The sequence below is a fragment of the Sitodiplosis mosellana genome, unplaced genomic scaffold (assembly GCF_009176505.1).
Source record: "Sitodiplosis mosellana isolate CC-2019 unplaced genomic scaffold, AAFC_SMos_1.0 Smas_scaffold_5, whole genome shotgun sequence".
Taxonomy (NCBI): Eukaryota; Metazoa; Arthropoda; class Insecta; order Diptera; family Cecidomyiidae; genus Sitodiplosis; species Sitodiplosis mosellana.
Window position 1 is genome coordinate 5,962,931 of NW_022595248.1, and position 16,261 is coordinate 5,979,191.

The window sequence follows — 16,261 nt, forward strand, 5'->3', positions numbered from 1 at the left end:
CCAAGCATTATTGATGGATGCTAAAGTGGCGTTTATGCACTGCATTTACTTTACTCCGGAAATCAATCGAGAGAGGGGAAGAGACTGAAAAGCTCGCCGATTTGCAAAATTGAATGTGTGCACTGTGCAATGTGCATTGTGCATACATCAGCTTTGGTTGTTTGGAATTGGTTTTGTTACGAAGGTGCAAAATGTTAAAATGTCGTTGATGCTTTTAAAACTCATAACATGGCATTCCATTTAAGGCTCATGTTATCGAAAGTGAGCACAACACACCCCAACAACAACAACAGCAACGATGACGACAAAAAATTCTAACTACAACATAAACATAATGAAACGTTTTGAGTCAGTGAAATCGGAAGCAGGTACTAAAGTCCAAATGCTGAAAATGTTAAATCGGCAGAGAGCATTCAACGTTTAACGCATTCATGCATATAACAAGTCGGCTTCCGAATAGAGCAAAAGGATTGCTTTGCTGGTTGCTTAAACCGAGTGTCCAATGTTAATTTGCTTCGTGTGCATTTTCGATGCGTGTTTAGCATTAATGCATTTTGCAAATGCGAATATTTTAGTCGGCCAAGTTGTACTTACACCGAACTTCTGAGACATACACATTGTAACGCAATTGCCACATTGCACATTGGGTGGACAATTTCACCAAAAGTTTGCTCAAGTTTCACATTATTCCTATCGTGCTCTCTCTCTGTGTGTATGTGCATTGGGCACTCTCCACTTTCTCGGTTGCCATATTAAATGCAAATGTGCTTTTCTCTTTAATTTACCCTTTCTTCTTCTGCATCAACTCATCAAAGTCTTTGCCAACGAAGCACACACACACACAGATAGAATTATATGCAAATTCGGCTTTGTGGAGTCAAGTGACATTTAATGACCAGAACTAGTTGTAAACTGAGATTTATGCGTGGTTAAATTATTCTGTGGAAATTCTGGGCACCGACGAGTGTAATAGAGAGAGAGAAAAAAAAGTTTTCTGTTTTGTAAATCGAATATTTTACTAATTCTTCTTTTTTACTCCGTTCCGTTCACATGCAAATCAAGCGAAATACTTCGTTTGCCTCAAATGACCAAAAGCGTTTTCCACATTTATGCCATAGTTTTAGTGAAACTATGTAAATTCTACTGTGAACGGTTGAGATAGAGAAAAAAAAAGAGTAACGATTGATGCGGGAATTTACTTACCAACATAGACTGACGTTGAATTATGTTGCGGATCGTACGGTACAATCGCTTGTCCAGATTTTTCAGTCTCTAGTGTATATGAGGTTGCATTGATCTGATACAAATGGCACATGGGCCGGAATGAGTTTGTGCCGCACACCAATAACTTATCGTTTGATGGCTGTGCCAATATCCGAACGTAATTCTGACACGATTCCTGAAAAGAGACGAAAAAACATATGTATGAAATTGGTTTCGGGCTATATCAAAAATGGGCGAATAGAGAGCGAACAGTTCTAATGGTTTCTAACCACATCTTTGTCGGCTAATATAATTTATGTGACAATTAAAGACCAAATAAATCCGATAATTTAATGCGACGGATGCTTTTCATATTACAGCAAGATGCTTAGATATATTGAAGCCGTATGCGCATCGAAAAAATATAAATCATAAACAGTAGTCCGAGTAGCGGTAATGTGTGTGAGTGTGTGTGTTGTGTTTATCATGACAAAAGTCGAAAAGCACCAAAAAGTGACCTGTCACTTTCAATGCTCCCATCCTCTCTTTCTCTCTTTCTTGTTCGCTCTCGTCGAAGTTTTGAGAGCACAAATGACATGTCAAACTTTCCACTAAAGCAATAAATCCGTATTTTAATGTTAATAACTGAACAAAAAGCTCTGGAACAAAGTTTATGCTGTGCTTCGGTCACAGCGTATGGCAGAAAAAAACACATAGAGAGTGGGAGCGCGGGAGAGAGCGTGCAAGAGAGAAGCATAAAGCAAGAACATTGTTGACGACACGAGGCGCATAAATCGATTGGTTTTTCGGGAAAAAAGCAGACTGAACGCATCAAACAGTAAAAGAAAACGAATAATATTAAACTCGAATGAAGAACTGTATGAAGACGCGCTTCACAGAACCCATCGACGACACAGCAAGAGAAGGGGAGGGAGCCCACGCGCGCGAGAGCAAATGAAAGCAACAAAAAAGCACATTTTATTAGATTTGGTGGCAAAAATAAGGAAAACTTTTCGAATATATCATCGATTTTATGCCATTTGCTTATTGTTAAAGTTTCACGATTCTTGCGCTGTGTGTGTGTTTTTTTTTCTGTTTTCTTTCTAGGCTATACTTTTGCTTGTGTGGCTCAGTTGAATATGGGTGTTGGGTGACTTTTTGCCTGTCGTGTAGCAACTCGGTTTCAAATTATTATGAATGATAGTGTTTGTATGTGTGTGTGCTTTGATGGGCCATATACCATTTACAGTTCGATTTTCTCAAACTGAATCGGAATCATAAAGAATATTTGCAACACACAGACCTCCACACACAATGAAAATTGGTTTTTATTTCCCCGCTTTTTATTAATCTAATCGACGAAATAAATTTTTCGTTTATTTTTTCATAACGATTTTCGATTGAATGAATCTCCTAATCCCAAATACACTGGCGCAACTTTCCGTTGTGATTAATGAAATGAAATAAATCGTGTCACATCGATGAATTGATTATTTTGATAGCATATTGTTTCTCCCCATCATCGGCACGATGATATAAAATGTTCGATATTTTGGGCATTCCCAAAGGAATTTTGATGCTTTTTGCTTGAAACTAAACAAAAAAATATGACATGTCAGAACAATTGTATCACTTGCAATGAATAAACTCTGAGTTAGAAATGGATTTCAAACTGAGATCCAGGCGAAATAAAATATGACAAAATCGCAACAACACAGGGGATGCGACACATTTTGAAAATCGCGAAATCTAATACACATTTAATAAATGGAACTGTATAATCCGATAAACTTCTATTATTCTCTTGGATGATATTTTCGATGGGAAAATGAAATTTCAACTCGATTTCCTCCCCGCGCCGCAAACCAAGTCGGTAATATGTTGGATTGAAATACAGATGAATGGAATACCTGTACGAGGATATATTGTATGGAGGTAAGCAACCAAATGAAATACAATATATTATACACTTAACGTAATTCCATCCGAAAATTCGAATTGAATCACAAAAGACCTCAATCGCATATCGGGTGATTAAAATGTGTGGGGGAATTTCGACGTTAGTATATGTTATTGATATAGGATTGGATTTTCGCCAGGAAAATCGAATCAAATGTATGTTGTTGCTTTTGAGTTTCAGAAGTGAGCTACGCTATTTTAGAATTGAGCTGAGATAGTCTGCCAATTTCATCGATGTGCAATTTGGATAATTCGTATTGTGATGCTTGCCGTTGTAAAAATCGTTAGTTTACCACAATGAATGGGCCGAAAACACTCTATCATTCATTTTATTTGGCTTTTAGGCCAACAGTGTTTGCAATGCAGAAACTACTTGCTAGGAAATGTGCAGTGACACATCCTCTTATTGGAGTGTATCCATTTTTTATTATTCGATACTGGGTTTTTTGGCAGCCTTCTGGTGCGTGTATCGTTAGTTTATTAATGTATTTCCGTTTTTTTTCCGTTTGTTATTGTTTGCGTCTTTTTTTCTCGTGTGCATGATCCATAAATAAGCACAGATTCAAGTGTCCCAATTCAAGGAGCTTGAAACGGCAAAAAATAGAAACGAGAACAGGGAAAAAAATCAATATGGCCCACAAAACGGAATTTTGTGCATGCGTTTGTGTTTTTCCTGTGAATTGATGGCTTCGAAAATAGGAATATGACAATCCGAAAAATGAATGCGAGCATAAATGCCAAAGCCAACGAAGCCGAAATCAACGCCAAATGACGACCAATACTAGCATCACCAAATAAAATCGGATATAAATAATGATCTTGATTGGCATAAATTACGGTATGTTGTTTGCCAACGACAGATTATTCTCTCGTTCTCCTCCGCGTTCAGAGTTTACGACGACCGCCTGAGAGTCATGACACACAAAGCACACACATCCCAACCAAATACCACTTACAAGTAGTGATACTGCTGCTGCTGTTGTTGGAACATAACGTTCAATAATAACAATTTATGTGTATCATGCATTATTCGGAATGAAAACGAAACGACCCGAAAGAATTCGATTAGGCTCAATATCAGTGATAATTTTGATGGTATACGACCACTTTTTGCTCGTCGCCGCTCCTTTTCACATCGTCTTAGTTTTGATTCGCTTTCTTGCTCTCTCTCTTTTCTAATGATCTCAACAAAACCTCTGGCTTCAGCCACACAAAAATGCTGTGTTCAAATCGTATTTCAGCCGCATGCTTCACCATTTCCATTCGAATGACAATACAATCGGATTTTGTTTTGGCAATATTTTTATGCGTGTGTGAATTCGACAAAAATTAATGCTTCAGCCAGAGTTCCGTTATTTTGACAATTCCATTTCGACTTCTTGAACACAAATCTTTTAAGATATCGACTAGCGAAGCAATATCGATAACGAAAAAAATATATCAATCTTCACACACTGGCTTAATTGAATTGAAGTAATTGTTGGTATGGTTTGAATGTGTGGCACAAATTCTATCGCAACAAATCCAAGTAGATTGTGTAGGATACGTTCGCATGAATAAAATATTAACAATTATCTCTATTGATGGTGTGACAAGTCGGAAAAAAATGATCATATTATGTGCTGCGACGTGTGACATGAGCCATTTTCATGGCAAAACTTATTTGCTTGGCTTTTTGCGCAACTTCGTTCACTCCGCAGTGTACTTGTATTGGTCAAAGTAGTGTAATCGATGTGATATTGAGTGTTTTAGGCGACAGCGAATTTAATATTGCATGCAAGGCCAATTAAAATAGAATCCTTGATATACTTACATCGTCTTTTCCTTTCATTACACACATTTTAACGTCATTTTCGGGTGAATGCCAAACCAGGCGCCGTTGTTCGGTGAAATCGCTTATGCTCAAATTGTAAACGGTATTTCTGAAAATAGATAAATGACAGACCGAGATCAGTAAATTGGAATTTATGTGTGGATTTTATATTTAATAGAATTATTTATTAATAAACGAGTTTTGCGGTTGGGTGGAGACAAACATATCGGAAATTTGAACATGTATTTGAATTTAATCATCAAAATGATTGGAATGTTGGGTTAAAGTTATTTCCTATTCCATCCATCCATCATCTGCCTGAGAAATGAGCTAAATTCAAAATTCCATCGAAATAAATTGAATTGTTGCCAACGTTGGATAGTTGCTGGTATTCAGGAGCTTGAAAGCATATTTTCACAAAATTCTGATATGCCCATCGAAGATGAACTGCGCAGAGGCAGCTATATCGCTTTAAACTATTAAGACTATTTCTTTCGAATGGAATAGACACACTATCTGTCTTCAATAGAAAAGCAATTGCAAAATATTTCAATTCACTCAGCATCAATTTGCTATCAGCAAAATATTTATTTGATTCACTTCACGTTCATCTCAATCAATTACTCATATCGTATTGATTATTTTCCGACCTGTCAATGTGTTATGAGAAGACTTTTTTTCTTTCAACAGCAGAAATACCATGCAACTCAATTAAGATATTCGAGTAGCACGTCTTTGGAATGCGAACAATTTTGTAATTCAATTGTTTACCACAATGTATCTCTTTTAAATCTTTTCCCTTCGAATGTAGTAGCCCCGAGTTCATCTTCATGAAAATCCATTACTCCATGGCAATTTGATTCTCTCTTCATTTATTTGTAAACGTATCAAATGGACATTGGTGTATCCATTTTGCACAATTTGTGATTTCTCGTTGTCTCTCGCTCTCGCTCTATTGGGTTTTGTGTTCAGTTTAATTGATTGAAATTTATCCGATACGCATTTAATAGCAAATGGTTCAATGCTGTTGACAGAATACTTTACATGTTCGATCGGACATTTTTAGTTGCTACACCAGAAGCCTCAGTGTTTGCATTCGACTACTTTTGGGAAAAAGCAACGAAGAATTTACTCAACTCTTCATAACACACACACACACACACAAACCCACAAATAATGCTATCACACCAATCGCCTTATACCATCTCCAGTCTCCAGAACGATAATAAAAGTTACTCAATGACAAAATCCCATTGTTTCCGATAGTAAAATTTGCTGAAGACGCTCAGCAGCAGTGGATTAAATCGATAATTTATTAGACTCAAGTGACAAAGCTCTACACAAATCGTTTGGATATGCTGTATTTAATGCGAATCATTTGTAAAGCATTCGGATTTCGATGCAAATCGAACATCGTCACAACTAAGTAGTGATTGGGATGGAATGTTCTTTTTTTCCTCAATTTTTTTTTTCGAAATTCTTTCAATTCCTTCAAATCGAGAGAGCACATAGAAAAATGCAAATCCATTGCATGCTTGTTGTTCGGACGCTGGTGAAATCGAATCGGTTTTTGGACGAAGACGATGCCTGGATCAAATCATATTTGCAAATGGAATATCCACACAAATGCCCACATACATTGGTTTATCTCGCATGTACAGAACAATGATTCATTTTGGTTATTCTTTAATCCGAACAAATGGGATGAAATGATGTAACCGAAACATAGCTAGCAGTTGTTACAGCACACACGAGTAAAAATGAGAAAGAGAGAGATGGAGGGAATATCCGCAGATTATTTGCATTGCATTCATATCACACAGTCATAAAAATGCATTCATGCGAAAAATTTCGAACAGAAGAAGAAGAGGGAGAGCGGGCGAGAGCGAAAGCGGAAGAGAAATAGAAAGAGAGAAGAAGAGCAACCATGATTGTAATGGCAAGCACACATCTAATTTTCAACATTCGAACCATGCACAACGAACCGTGACTGTGGTTTAATCAACAGAATCAAATAGCATGGCATAATCAATGAAAAGCTTTTAAAATGCACAAAGCTTTTTGCCATTTGCATTATCATCATCGTTATCATTAGGGGTGAGTGTCTATTCCATCAGAAAAAAGCGGAAAAATTTGAGATAATTGCACAAAAAAAAATATTAAAATCAGGGAATATGTTATGTCGGTCGCATTTTACTACAACCCATTTTGAATTGGGCCTTTGATGCGGTCATGTTTGTATTTGCGAATGAAATTTTTGCTAATTTTCAACATAATGCAATACACACAATCATCCTCATCATCATCACACGCTGGCCGCGTATGTTTAAAATGCCCCGTGGCTTTTGCCCCATGTAACACCGCACACTGCATTTTCTTTCATTTTTCATATTTTCATTTTGATGAATCGCCTGAATGCCCATTGTCAAATGAATAATAAATATATAATCACGAGTAATCAGTGGCCAGTTGATTTATTTCTTTGTTTTGTGTTCGCATAAAATATTACGACGAATTCATAATTCGGACTGACCCCGCCACTCACTCGGCCCGCTTCGGCTCCACGAGTCACTGCTGTGTTTGTGCGTCTTTTGTAACATCAACACAGCCTGTCTCCATATAAATTATGTTTATGCTCGGCCAGAAATGACCAGACATGCAAGCGGAATAAATGCAAAAAGCCTCGACACAAAGCACGTGACATTTATGTTTATGAGTGAGAAAGCGATGGAAAACGTCCATAAAAAAATTACGACTTTGCCATACACATACACAACACACATAGTACATACGTAATTTTAATCCGGTTTCGGCAGTGTTTGTGCTTGTGTTCGCGTCATATGTTAACATATTTTTGGCTTTGGTTTTGCTTCGTACATTTTTCAGTGGTAAGTAAATTTAAGGGCCTTTTTAATTCATACAGATCACTGAACGTTCGTCTCTTCTCGTATGATTCTCGTTGAAAGTTCCAAAGAAAATGCTCTCGAGCGCTGCACAGTGTGTGTGTGTGCTCACAAAACGAGTAAAGAGAGATGAGACACACCCTGAACTCATGGAAAGTTCCGTTTGGTTTTTCAAAGTCAGGCAAATAAACCGAGAAACGATGCTCGGTCGCACTGACGAGGAAAGCTGCACGAGCACTCTGACCGTAAATATGGATGAGCACTGAACGAACGTATATATATATATATATATATATATGTATGTGTGCAATGCACATTTATATTTCATTCTTTTGTACACACAAACAATTCGAAACACGGATCTACGCTTATTTGTTATTCCATGTACGCAGGCAGCGAATGGATGGATGCATGTAAAATGACGAGTGTGGTGCAAGCACACACACACACACACACAAAACACTGGAGCTGTCGCTTGAGACGAGCACAAGGATGATGAAGGCTATGGCGGCTGCGATGGCAAAAGGCAGACGAAAAGAACGAGGAATCAAGCAAGAAAGCAGCAGACAACTCCGAATTTATATGTGTGTACAAGGGCCATGTGAGATAAAAATAGGAATTTTGCAACGATGAGTATGAGAACTTGTTACGCGTCGAATACGAAATAAAGCAATCGCTATGCACTGATCTTGGTAGAAAATCGGTCTGATGAATAATCCAATGTTGCAAAGTTTTACAGCCACTTCGTTTTTTTTTACTTCTTTTTTCTCTCGCTCTCTTTCTATCCCTCCCATTTTATTTCAGTTTTGTCAAAGTTTGCTGTGCTTTTTGTTGACGACGCCACACGGCTACTTCAGCCGACGATAGTGATGGCATACAGAGTATGTATCGGTGTACACCGTACATACGATAAGCGGAACCAACGATGAAGATTACGTTATCTTTGGCAAACGCTGACTCGTTCACTATTCGGAATGGGAATAACATCTGCATTTGTTGTGTTCGATGCAATTTTTTTTGCCCCGTAAATGTAAACACTTACATCAAATACACATTACTTACAATTTTCTCTTTTAATGCTACTGCGTCCAAAATACGAAACGAACAAAGAGAATCCCATCGATATTTTGCCTTTATATCGACATCGCATTTACTACCGTGTTCAATCGTTCAATAGTATCGAATCGATACGAGTTGTGTCGGTTGACGTGATCTTTTTGCTTCGTGTCCACAGAAGAAAAAAAGAATCAACCTGCAACATCTCATTCTCTGTCTCTCGTTAAATGTGAAAATGTGTGCATTTCGTGTATCGAGTGCAACCAATCTAACCGCATAATGCAAAATATATGTTGATACACTCGTTCATTCTCGCTCCATCGTCATGAACCGAACACGAGCGTCAACAAAAATGGCCATGAGAGGGAAAAATCGAGAGATGGCAGCAAATCGAAATTGATTTCGGATCGAAGCTGCATGACGAATAATCTATTCGATACTCTAAATTGCCAAAATCCAAAATGGAAAATCTTTCAAGTGAAAATGCAACGAACAAGTGGCAACCCAGAAAAAAAAACACACACACACACACATACGGATGAATGAGTGAACGAGAGTCAGAGAATGAGACAGTTAGACAGGGAGATCGAAATGAAAAAGTTACAAGAATCAGAAGAGTAACAACAAATCGGATCAATCAATGTCGCTAGACTGCATGACGCGCACTTGAACACAACGACACCGGAGAATTGTCGTAACGAAACCGAGCGAAAGCAGGAGAATGAGTCAAGAAGAAAGCCCGAAATGCGATTGATTTGAAGTGTGTCACATACACTTGCACATCTCGTGCTATTCGCATCAATTTTCTGAATTTCCGAGGCGAAAAAAAGCGACCGAAAAATAATTCAATCGAGTTGAACGAACGGCATTCGTAAATGAGACAACGTTTTCAATCAAACCACATTGATTATTCAGGTCTAATGATACGACGTGTGTGTGACTGCTGCTGCTGCTGATGTGACGTCGACAATACAATGAAGAAGCCGGTTACAGAGAATCATCGGTCGGAAAATGCCAAGTGGTGCGAGTGCGAATGAAATGGATGGCGAATTCGATTGGTCGTATTAGGTAATTGGTTGAATCATGCACACAGTTCTCTCACACTCTCTCCCTCTCTCTCTCTCGACTAGTTGGTTCGCCCAAAAACGACGCAGCAAAACTGAAAATCATCACAAAATCACAAATTACGGCTGGAACATTGTCTTGCAATCGCAATGAATTGCCAAACAAAGCCCCAAGCTTCATGAATGAGTGAATAGATCGCCCAGTAAGATACGGACAAATTCTTGTTGTTTTTTTTTGCTGCTGGTGAGATTTTTTCCATTCTCTCTTGTATATCTCGGTTGCGTGTGTGTGTGCTTCTAGTGATTTTGTCGAGACGGACAATCACTCAGACAGCCCTCCATGCGCCTTCATGTGAATCGTTTATTTGCAGAAATTCTGTTCAACAAATTTCAATTGGTTATTTATGCCAGACGAAAGCACATCAATTTACTCACAACACTCACACGATCGTTGGGCGCAATTTTCTCCTTCTTCATCTTTTGCCTTGCGTTTCGATGCTGAAAATTCGACGTTTCTCTTGCACACGGCGAAGAACTCTGAGTAAAGTGAGAAAAAATTGTGTCTTGTAACTGTTCGATTTTCGAAATCTTTTCGAAAAGTTTTTAATCTTCTTCGTTCATTTTTCTTCGATTTCTCGGTGGTTTTCTTGCTCATGGTGCTGTTGCTTCTTTCTTGTTTCACAGAAATTCCGATGTGTGGCTCCAGTTTTTTTCCCTTCGTTTGGCTGCCAAAATTTGTGCTTTCTAATATGTTTTTTTATTTTACACGCGACGGCGAACACGACGTAAAGTGCACACACACACACACGCAATGTGTCTTCAATTCAACTTTTGACAGTTTTATATGTTTCCATTCATTCAACATTCACAATTTGTTCTTTCCAATATCTAATGCGTCAAATGGAGTGTCATGATGCACGCGGTTTTGTACGCTCAGGCACACAACATGAAACACACACAGCACGAAAAATGGCAATCGACAGGAGGGAAAAAAACGAGAATATCTATATAGATTGTTTTTGTAAATTGTTGAGAACTTTGTGTGAGAGAAAGAGATAGAGAAAGAGAGAAACGAAATGGAAAAAAGAAAAATAAAAGTAATTTTGGGTAGCGAATAACAGAAATACGGAATAAACAACAGCAAAACGAGAAAGAGAGAGAGAGTTCGCGCTGAAAAAATTTGCCCAACAATTGGAAGCTATTCCACTTGAACGAAGAATGGATTTTGTATGAGAGATAGACCTCGCTCGCTCTCACTAACTTCATGAACCAATCCCGTCCGTTGTCTGTGCACGAAAACTCGCACTGCGCTAGAAAATGATTAATTTCAGTTGTGTGTTTTTGTTGTTGTTGCGTTGCCATTGCTCCTTCCTTTCCGATTTGTTTCCGTTCTTAAAAAAGTTTTTTTTTTATAAATTTCCAACTAATTTTTAAATTTATTTCAATTTCGTGATGAGTTTTTACTTTGCCACAATTTCTGATGGAGCGGGAGAGCGTTTTTTTTCTTCAGTTTATCAGTTGATTTGAAACGCGCGCTGAAGAGTAACGGAAATTACATAAGCTCGGCTATGTGGTGAACGGACTCTTATACCGCGATACGAATTTTTTCCTTCGCTTATCCCGAAGTGAAAGAGAAATATAAGTGAAATCCATAAACTTTAATATCTTTCGTACATGTTTCTAATTTATCAGTGTATATTTCTTTCATCATTCTTTTTTTTCATTCTTTATTACACTTGAAATTGATATTAATTGCAGCGCAGAGCGTCGATATGCTTCTGAAAATATTCCAAAAGGAAGACAATTCCATGACGATGCATCAGTTATGAATTGCATTTCAAATAAATGTTGATGGATATCCATCGCTGTCTTAACCATCGCGTGATTAATGATATGTTTTCCAGCGTTTTTAAATTCCATGGATTAAATTAAGAACAAAGCATTACGAACAACATAAACACCTATGGGTGCGATTTTCATGTCGGAGCACGGAAATTCATTGCAAATGGGCAAAAAAAGTGAGAATAAATCAAATTTTCGGCGATTAATAAATATTTAACATGGAAAATATGTTGTGTGGAAATGTTCAAGCCACCTGCTCTCAGTTATTAATTTGAATTTCAGATTTAAGACAGATTTTCCAGGGGAAAAAAACAAAAGCAAATGAAGAACAAAAAACGATAGGAATGCATTTGGTAAACTAAATGAGCCGGGACATGTCCCATCAACTTTGATCCATGACAACGATTTTCGTCTAAATTTAGCATTTTCATTTCATCAATCTCGCTTTGGTTGGGCTGAAACATTGTGTATTCCATTAGCATACATATTTATTGGCGTCGACTGCCAAACCAATTAGCTGGCAATTTATTCATATTCATATACATCGTATGGATGCAGCGCCATTATAACGCTGTTCCAATCAATCAAACCACCATCACGACATAGATGTTCAATTTTGCATCGAGCAGAAATGGTGTGACACATTGGAAATGGTATGACCGGCGATCGAATCGCTTTCGCCGGAAACTGTCATTAAAATATCGAATGGTTCACTTTTTTTTTCTCCCAGTGATAATAACATGATCGGCGTAAATTAATTATAATTATCCGCGTTGTATGCAGGACGAAGGTGGGTTGATGTCTGGTGGACGAAGTGCGTGAGCGCAGGCTACATGTGTGACTTTCAATTATAATGTGCGCTGATGTCAGGTAACCTGCAATGCTATCAAATTATTTTGATATTATACGAAAATTACGTATTCCGAAAAAGTAATTGACGTCCGCAGAGAGATGCATTGTCGTCGTCTCCAACATTGCTCCCATGCTCGCTTCTCTCACTCCGTTCGATGACATGAATGTGTGATAAAATGGAAATACATTTGCAGTGTGGAACGTTCCACCAGCTCATTTGAATAAAAACGATATTCATCATGTCATGTCGAGTGCAAGGATGTGGGACACACACACAAAGAATCCCCTCGAGATTCAAGATGTCGATTGGCATACGCCACTTTCAAAACCATTTTGACTACAAGTGAACATGATATTTTAATTAGTCGCTTTCTGTGTGAATGTAACAACCGAACGACAAATTAAAATGCATACACACATAAATGGCTGTGTGTTTCGTTACATGTATCGCTTCCGAATGTCACCAGCGCAACCAAATCAAACCAAACCAAACCAAACCTATGGCTGTGGCTATGTTTTCCATTTGATATACAATACCATGCTTATCGTATGCATGTGCTCGTTGCTACCATCAGAAATGGCAATGCCTTTTGGCACTCGATCAAATGTATTATTTTATTTAGGTGCGTACCGTTCAAAATTGTACGCTCAACTCGTGTGCCGTTTGAATAAAAATCCGATTTTGTTGAGTAGTTTGTTTTTTTCTTCGTCGTTTCAGTTCATAAAATGTCGGAACGAGGGGAAGCGGTGACGAAAACGTTTCGATGTGTCAATAATTTATGGGCATGAATACATAATGAACTATCATTTTATTTTGAATCGAAGTGTACCGTGAAATGAATCGAAATTCCGAACAATCTAATAAATTTAATTTTATAGTTTTGATAGCATCTTTATCATGGACACACGCACACGCTTCTAACCGTTTGATAACACACTGGCGAGGATGGGAGTTGGGCAAAAATCTAAATTTAAATTTAATATGCTCACCGGAATATGGATATTATCGTTTATTTGAGAACATTTACGCACACATGAATAAATCAACGGCACAAAATGTATTTATTCGGGTATGAAAATTTAAACATCAGATGACAATCATCAAGCAATGTGTTTGTTTTTGATGCAGGCAAGTGTGAGCACGCTCGTGCGTGTTTCAAACGAGTGGACACTCTCTCAATCACTCTCCCTTCTGTCCACCTCATCCAATCGTGCGCGCTCCACTTAATGCACAGAAATGTGTTTCATATGTCCGCTTTTTCTTCTGCACATTGGCATCGTAATCATAAATTTATTGAAATAAATTTAATTACATCGATGCGGCCTGTGTGTATATGTTTACATCGAACCACACACACGCACACACACATATACTCACGCATTGTCTATAGCAAGTAAATTGTGTGCTCAACTAATTTCATACAATTACCGTCAACCATAATAATTTAAATGATAAACTTCATTTACATTCTATGCCCAAGTCTATATTCGCTCTCTCACTCTCTCTCTCTGCGCTCGTCTCGTTCCCTTGATGTTGGATGCGAAATGCAAATAAATCACTTATATGCACCGATATGATATTCCCGATTATATGTTGTGTATGCATTTCTATTGAGTTCTGCCGGGTGCCGCGATAACTGCGCAACCATTCGATGTCATACAGTACTGTATTCCAATATATGATGCAACTAAATTGTCATAAATGTATCTGATATGCGAAATCAAATTAGAACAATTCTGAGCAATCGATAAAACGCATAAAGCTCATGAGGAGCTCTGCACAAACTGCAACGAAACCACTGTCAATTCAAGTGCCACTTGAAGTGAAGCCAATAAAATTATCAACATCAAATCTATTCTATATTATTGGGACGAGAGGATTTTTCCACTAGTTTCCACATTAGAGCTACGTTTGAATGCTTTGAAAACGATACTTGCGAAATCACGGGATCGGTGAGAGTCGTTATTTACAAATTAAGTGCCTGAATTCGTAGAATTGATTAAATAGTCTCATGATAGGGGCGCTTGTACTTTCAGGCAATACATATATGCGCGGTCAAGGAAATTGAACAACATAAAATGGCTCACGATGCGAAATGAACAAAAGTTGGTTCCGTTCGACAATTTGACATGTCAGAGCGTATCTGCTTTTTTTCGTCGCTCAATCCAAATAACCTGTATTTATTGCAATGTGATTTTCCTGTTCTATTTCGGAAATTATTTATTGCTTTTTACGTTTTTAGCGTCGACTTTTTGGGTTCTTGTGCTGCGGGTCCCGTAGATACGTATATATGCTCATTTAGTCGATTTGACGCTTCACTCGGCTAGATGTGTTTCATTTCATTTCCGATTTTCCACCTGCAAACACGTCACACACGAATCCAGCCAATTCAATGCACTTTCCTCAAGTATGAGGTAGAGAAAGAGAGACAGGAGTCCGGTCGAACCATTGGAATTAAATTAATTCAACTTGGAGTAAGTGCGGCGAGTGTTCGTGTGTATATGTGCAGGTAATGCATTTTACTCTTAACTCGCACATATCAACTGAATGTCTAATCAGACACCAAAAGGCAAGAACGACACAGCCAAGCACGGCAAAACAACATATGTTGGCTGTGGCACTGTGCAAAACCTAAACCAAAATGAATATGCCTATATAGGCTCATTGGTGGTGCATTGCAGTCAAGTAGTTGTACAATGGGCTTCACTGAGTGAGTGTGATTTTGTTTTGTACACACACACACACACACACATGTGCCTCATACATCGACTGCTGCTGCTGCCACGTCTATTTTTTTCTGCCTCAGTTCTGTCCATGTTCTGTTGCATAGTTGTCTTCCACTTTTTTTTTCTCTCAGTATAAACATCGTTGGGCTGCACAATATAATACATATATTTTATAAACAGTCGAGGCCGGAAAATAGCAAACGGTAAAGTTTTTCACTCTCTCTCTCTCCTTCTCGTTCTCTTTCTGCCAGACACTGACACCACAATTCATACGAAAAAAGAAATTTGTGTTTGGTTAAATTGTATAACGGAACAACACCTTGTCTCATATTAAATGCAGTCTATTTTCTCGGATGGGAGTTTTTCGCTCGCATGTGTATGCAATTTATACGGTTGGAATTTCCATCATAACTTTGGGTTTTTGTATTAACTTTTTGTGTTATTTCATCCTCGATCAATTTAACCATATTGTGTGTGGCTCTACTGCTCCGTATTTTCTCTGTGTTCGTTCTTTTGGTGGAAAACTGTGCGACTCTGTTGTGTCGACCGGTAATCGGTGTTGGAATATCAGACAGTTGGAAGTTTTTCCGAGCCAAAAATTAAAGTAATTTCAGGTGCTAAGTTCATTACAGACCGTCATTGTCCATTCGTTTGCTTGTAAATGTTTGATTTAATTTCTGTTCGTGGTAGTGGCGGTACTACTGCTGCTGCTGCTGCTGCTGTTTTTGTTCTGTTTTTTTTTCTTCTGCTACAACGACATGAGACACACTCACAGATGGACGCTTATTTATTATTCGAATGGACAGCGTCAGCACAGAAGGTGCGGGCGACAGTCAGAATAA

General features: G+C 38.1%; 1 protein-coding gene across 3 annotated transcripts in view; it reads right to left on the bottom strand.

The window, feature by feature from the left end:
- The window catches only part of LOC129566959 (semaphorin-1A), a 279,328-nt gene that overhangs the window by 36,701 nt on the left and 226,366 nt on the right, over positions 1–16,261 (bottom strand). For all 3 annotated transcript variants that reach the window (XR_008687808.1, XR_008687807.1, XM_055443376.1), the window contains exons 4-5: positions 4,976–5,084; positions 1,204–1,399 (exon numbers count right to left, since the gene is read on the bottom strand). Coding sequence is in view for 1 of the 3 variants with exons in the window: in XM_055443376.1 (XP_055299351.1) it covers positions 1,204–1,399; positions 4,976–5,084 (305 nt within the window). In the remaining 2 variants the exon portion in view is untranslated. The remainder of the gene's footprint in view (positions 1–1,203; positions 1,400–4,975; positions 5,085–16,261) is intronic.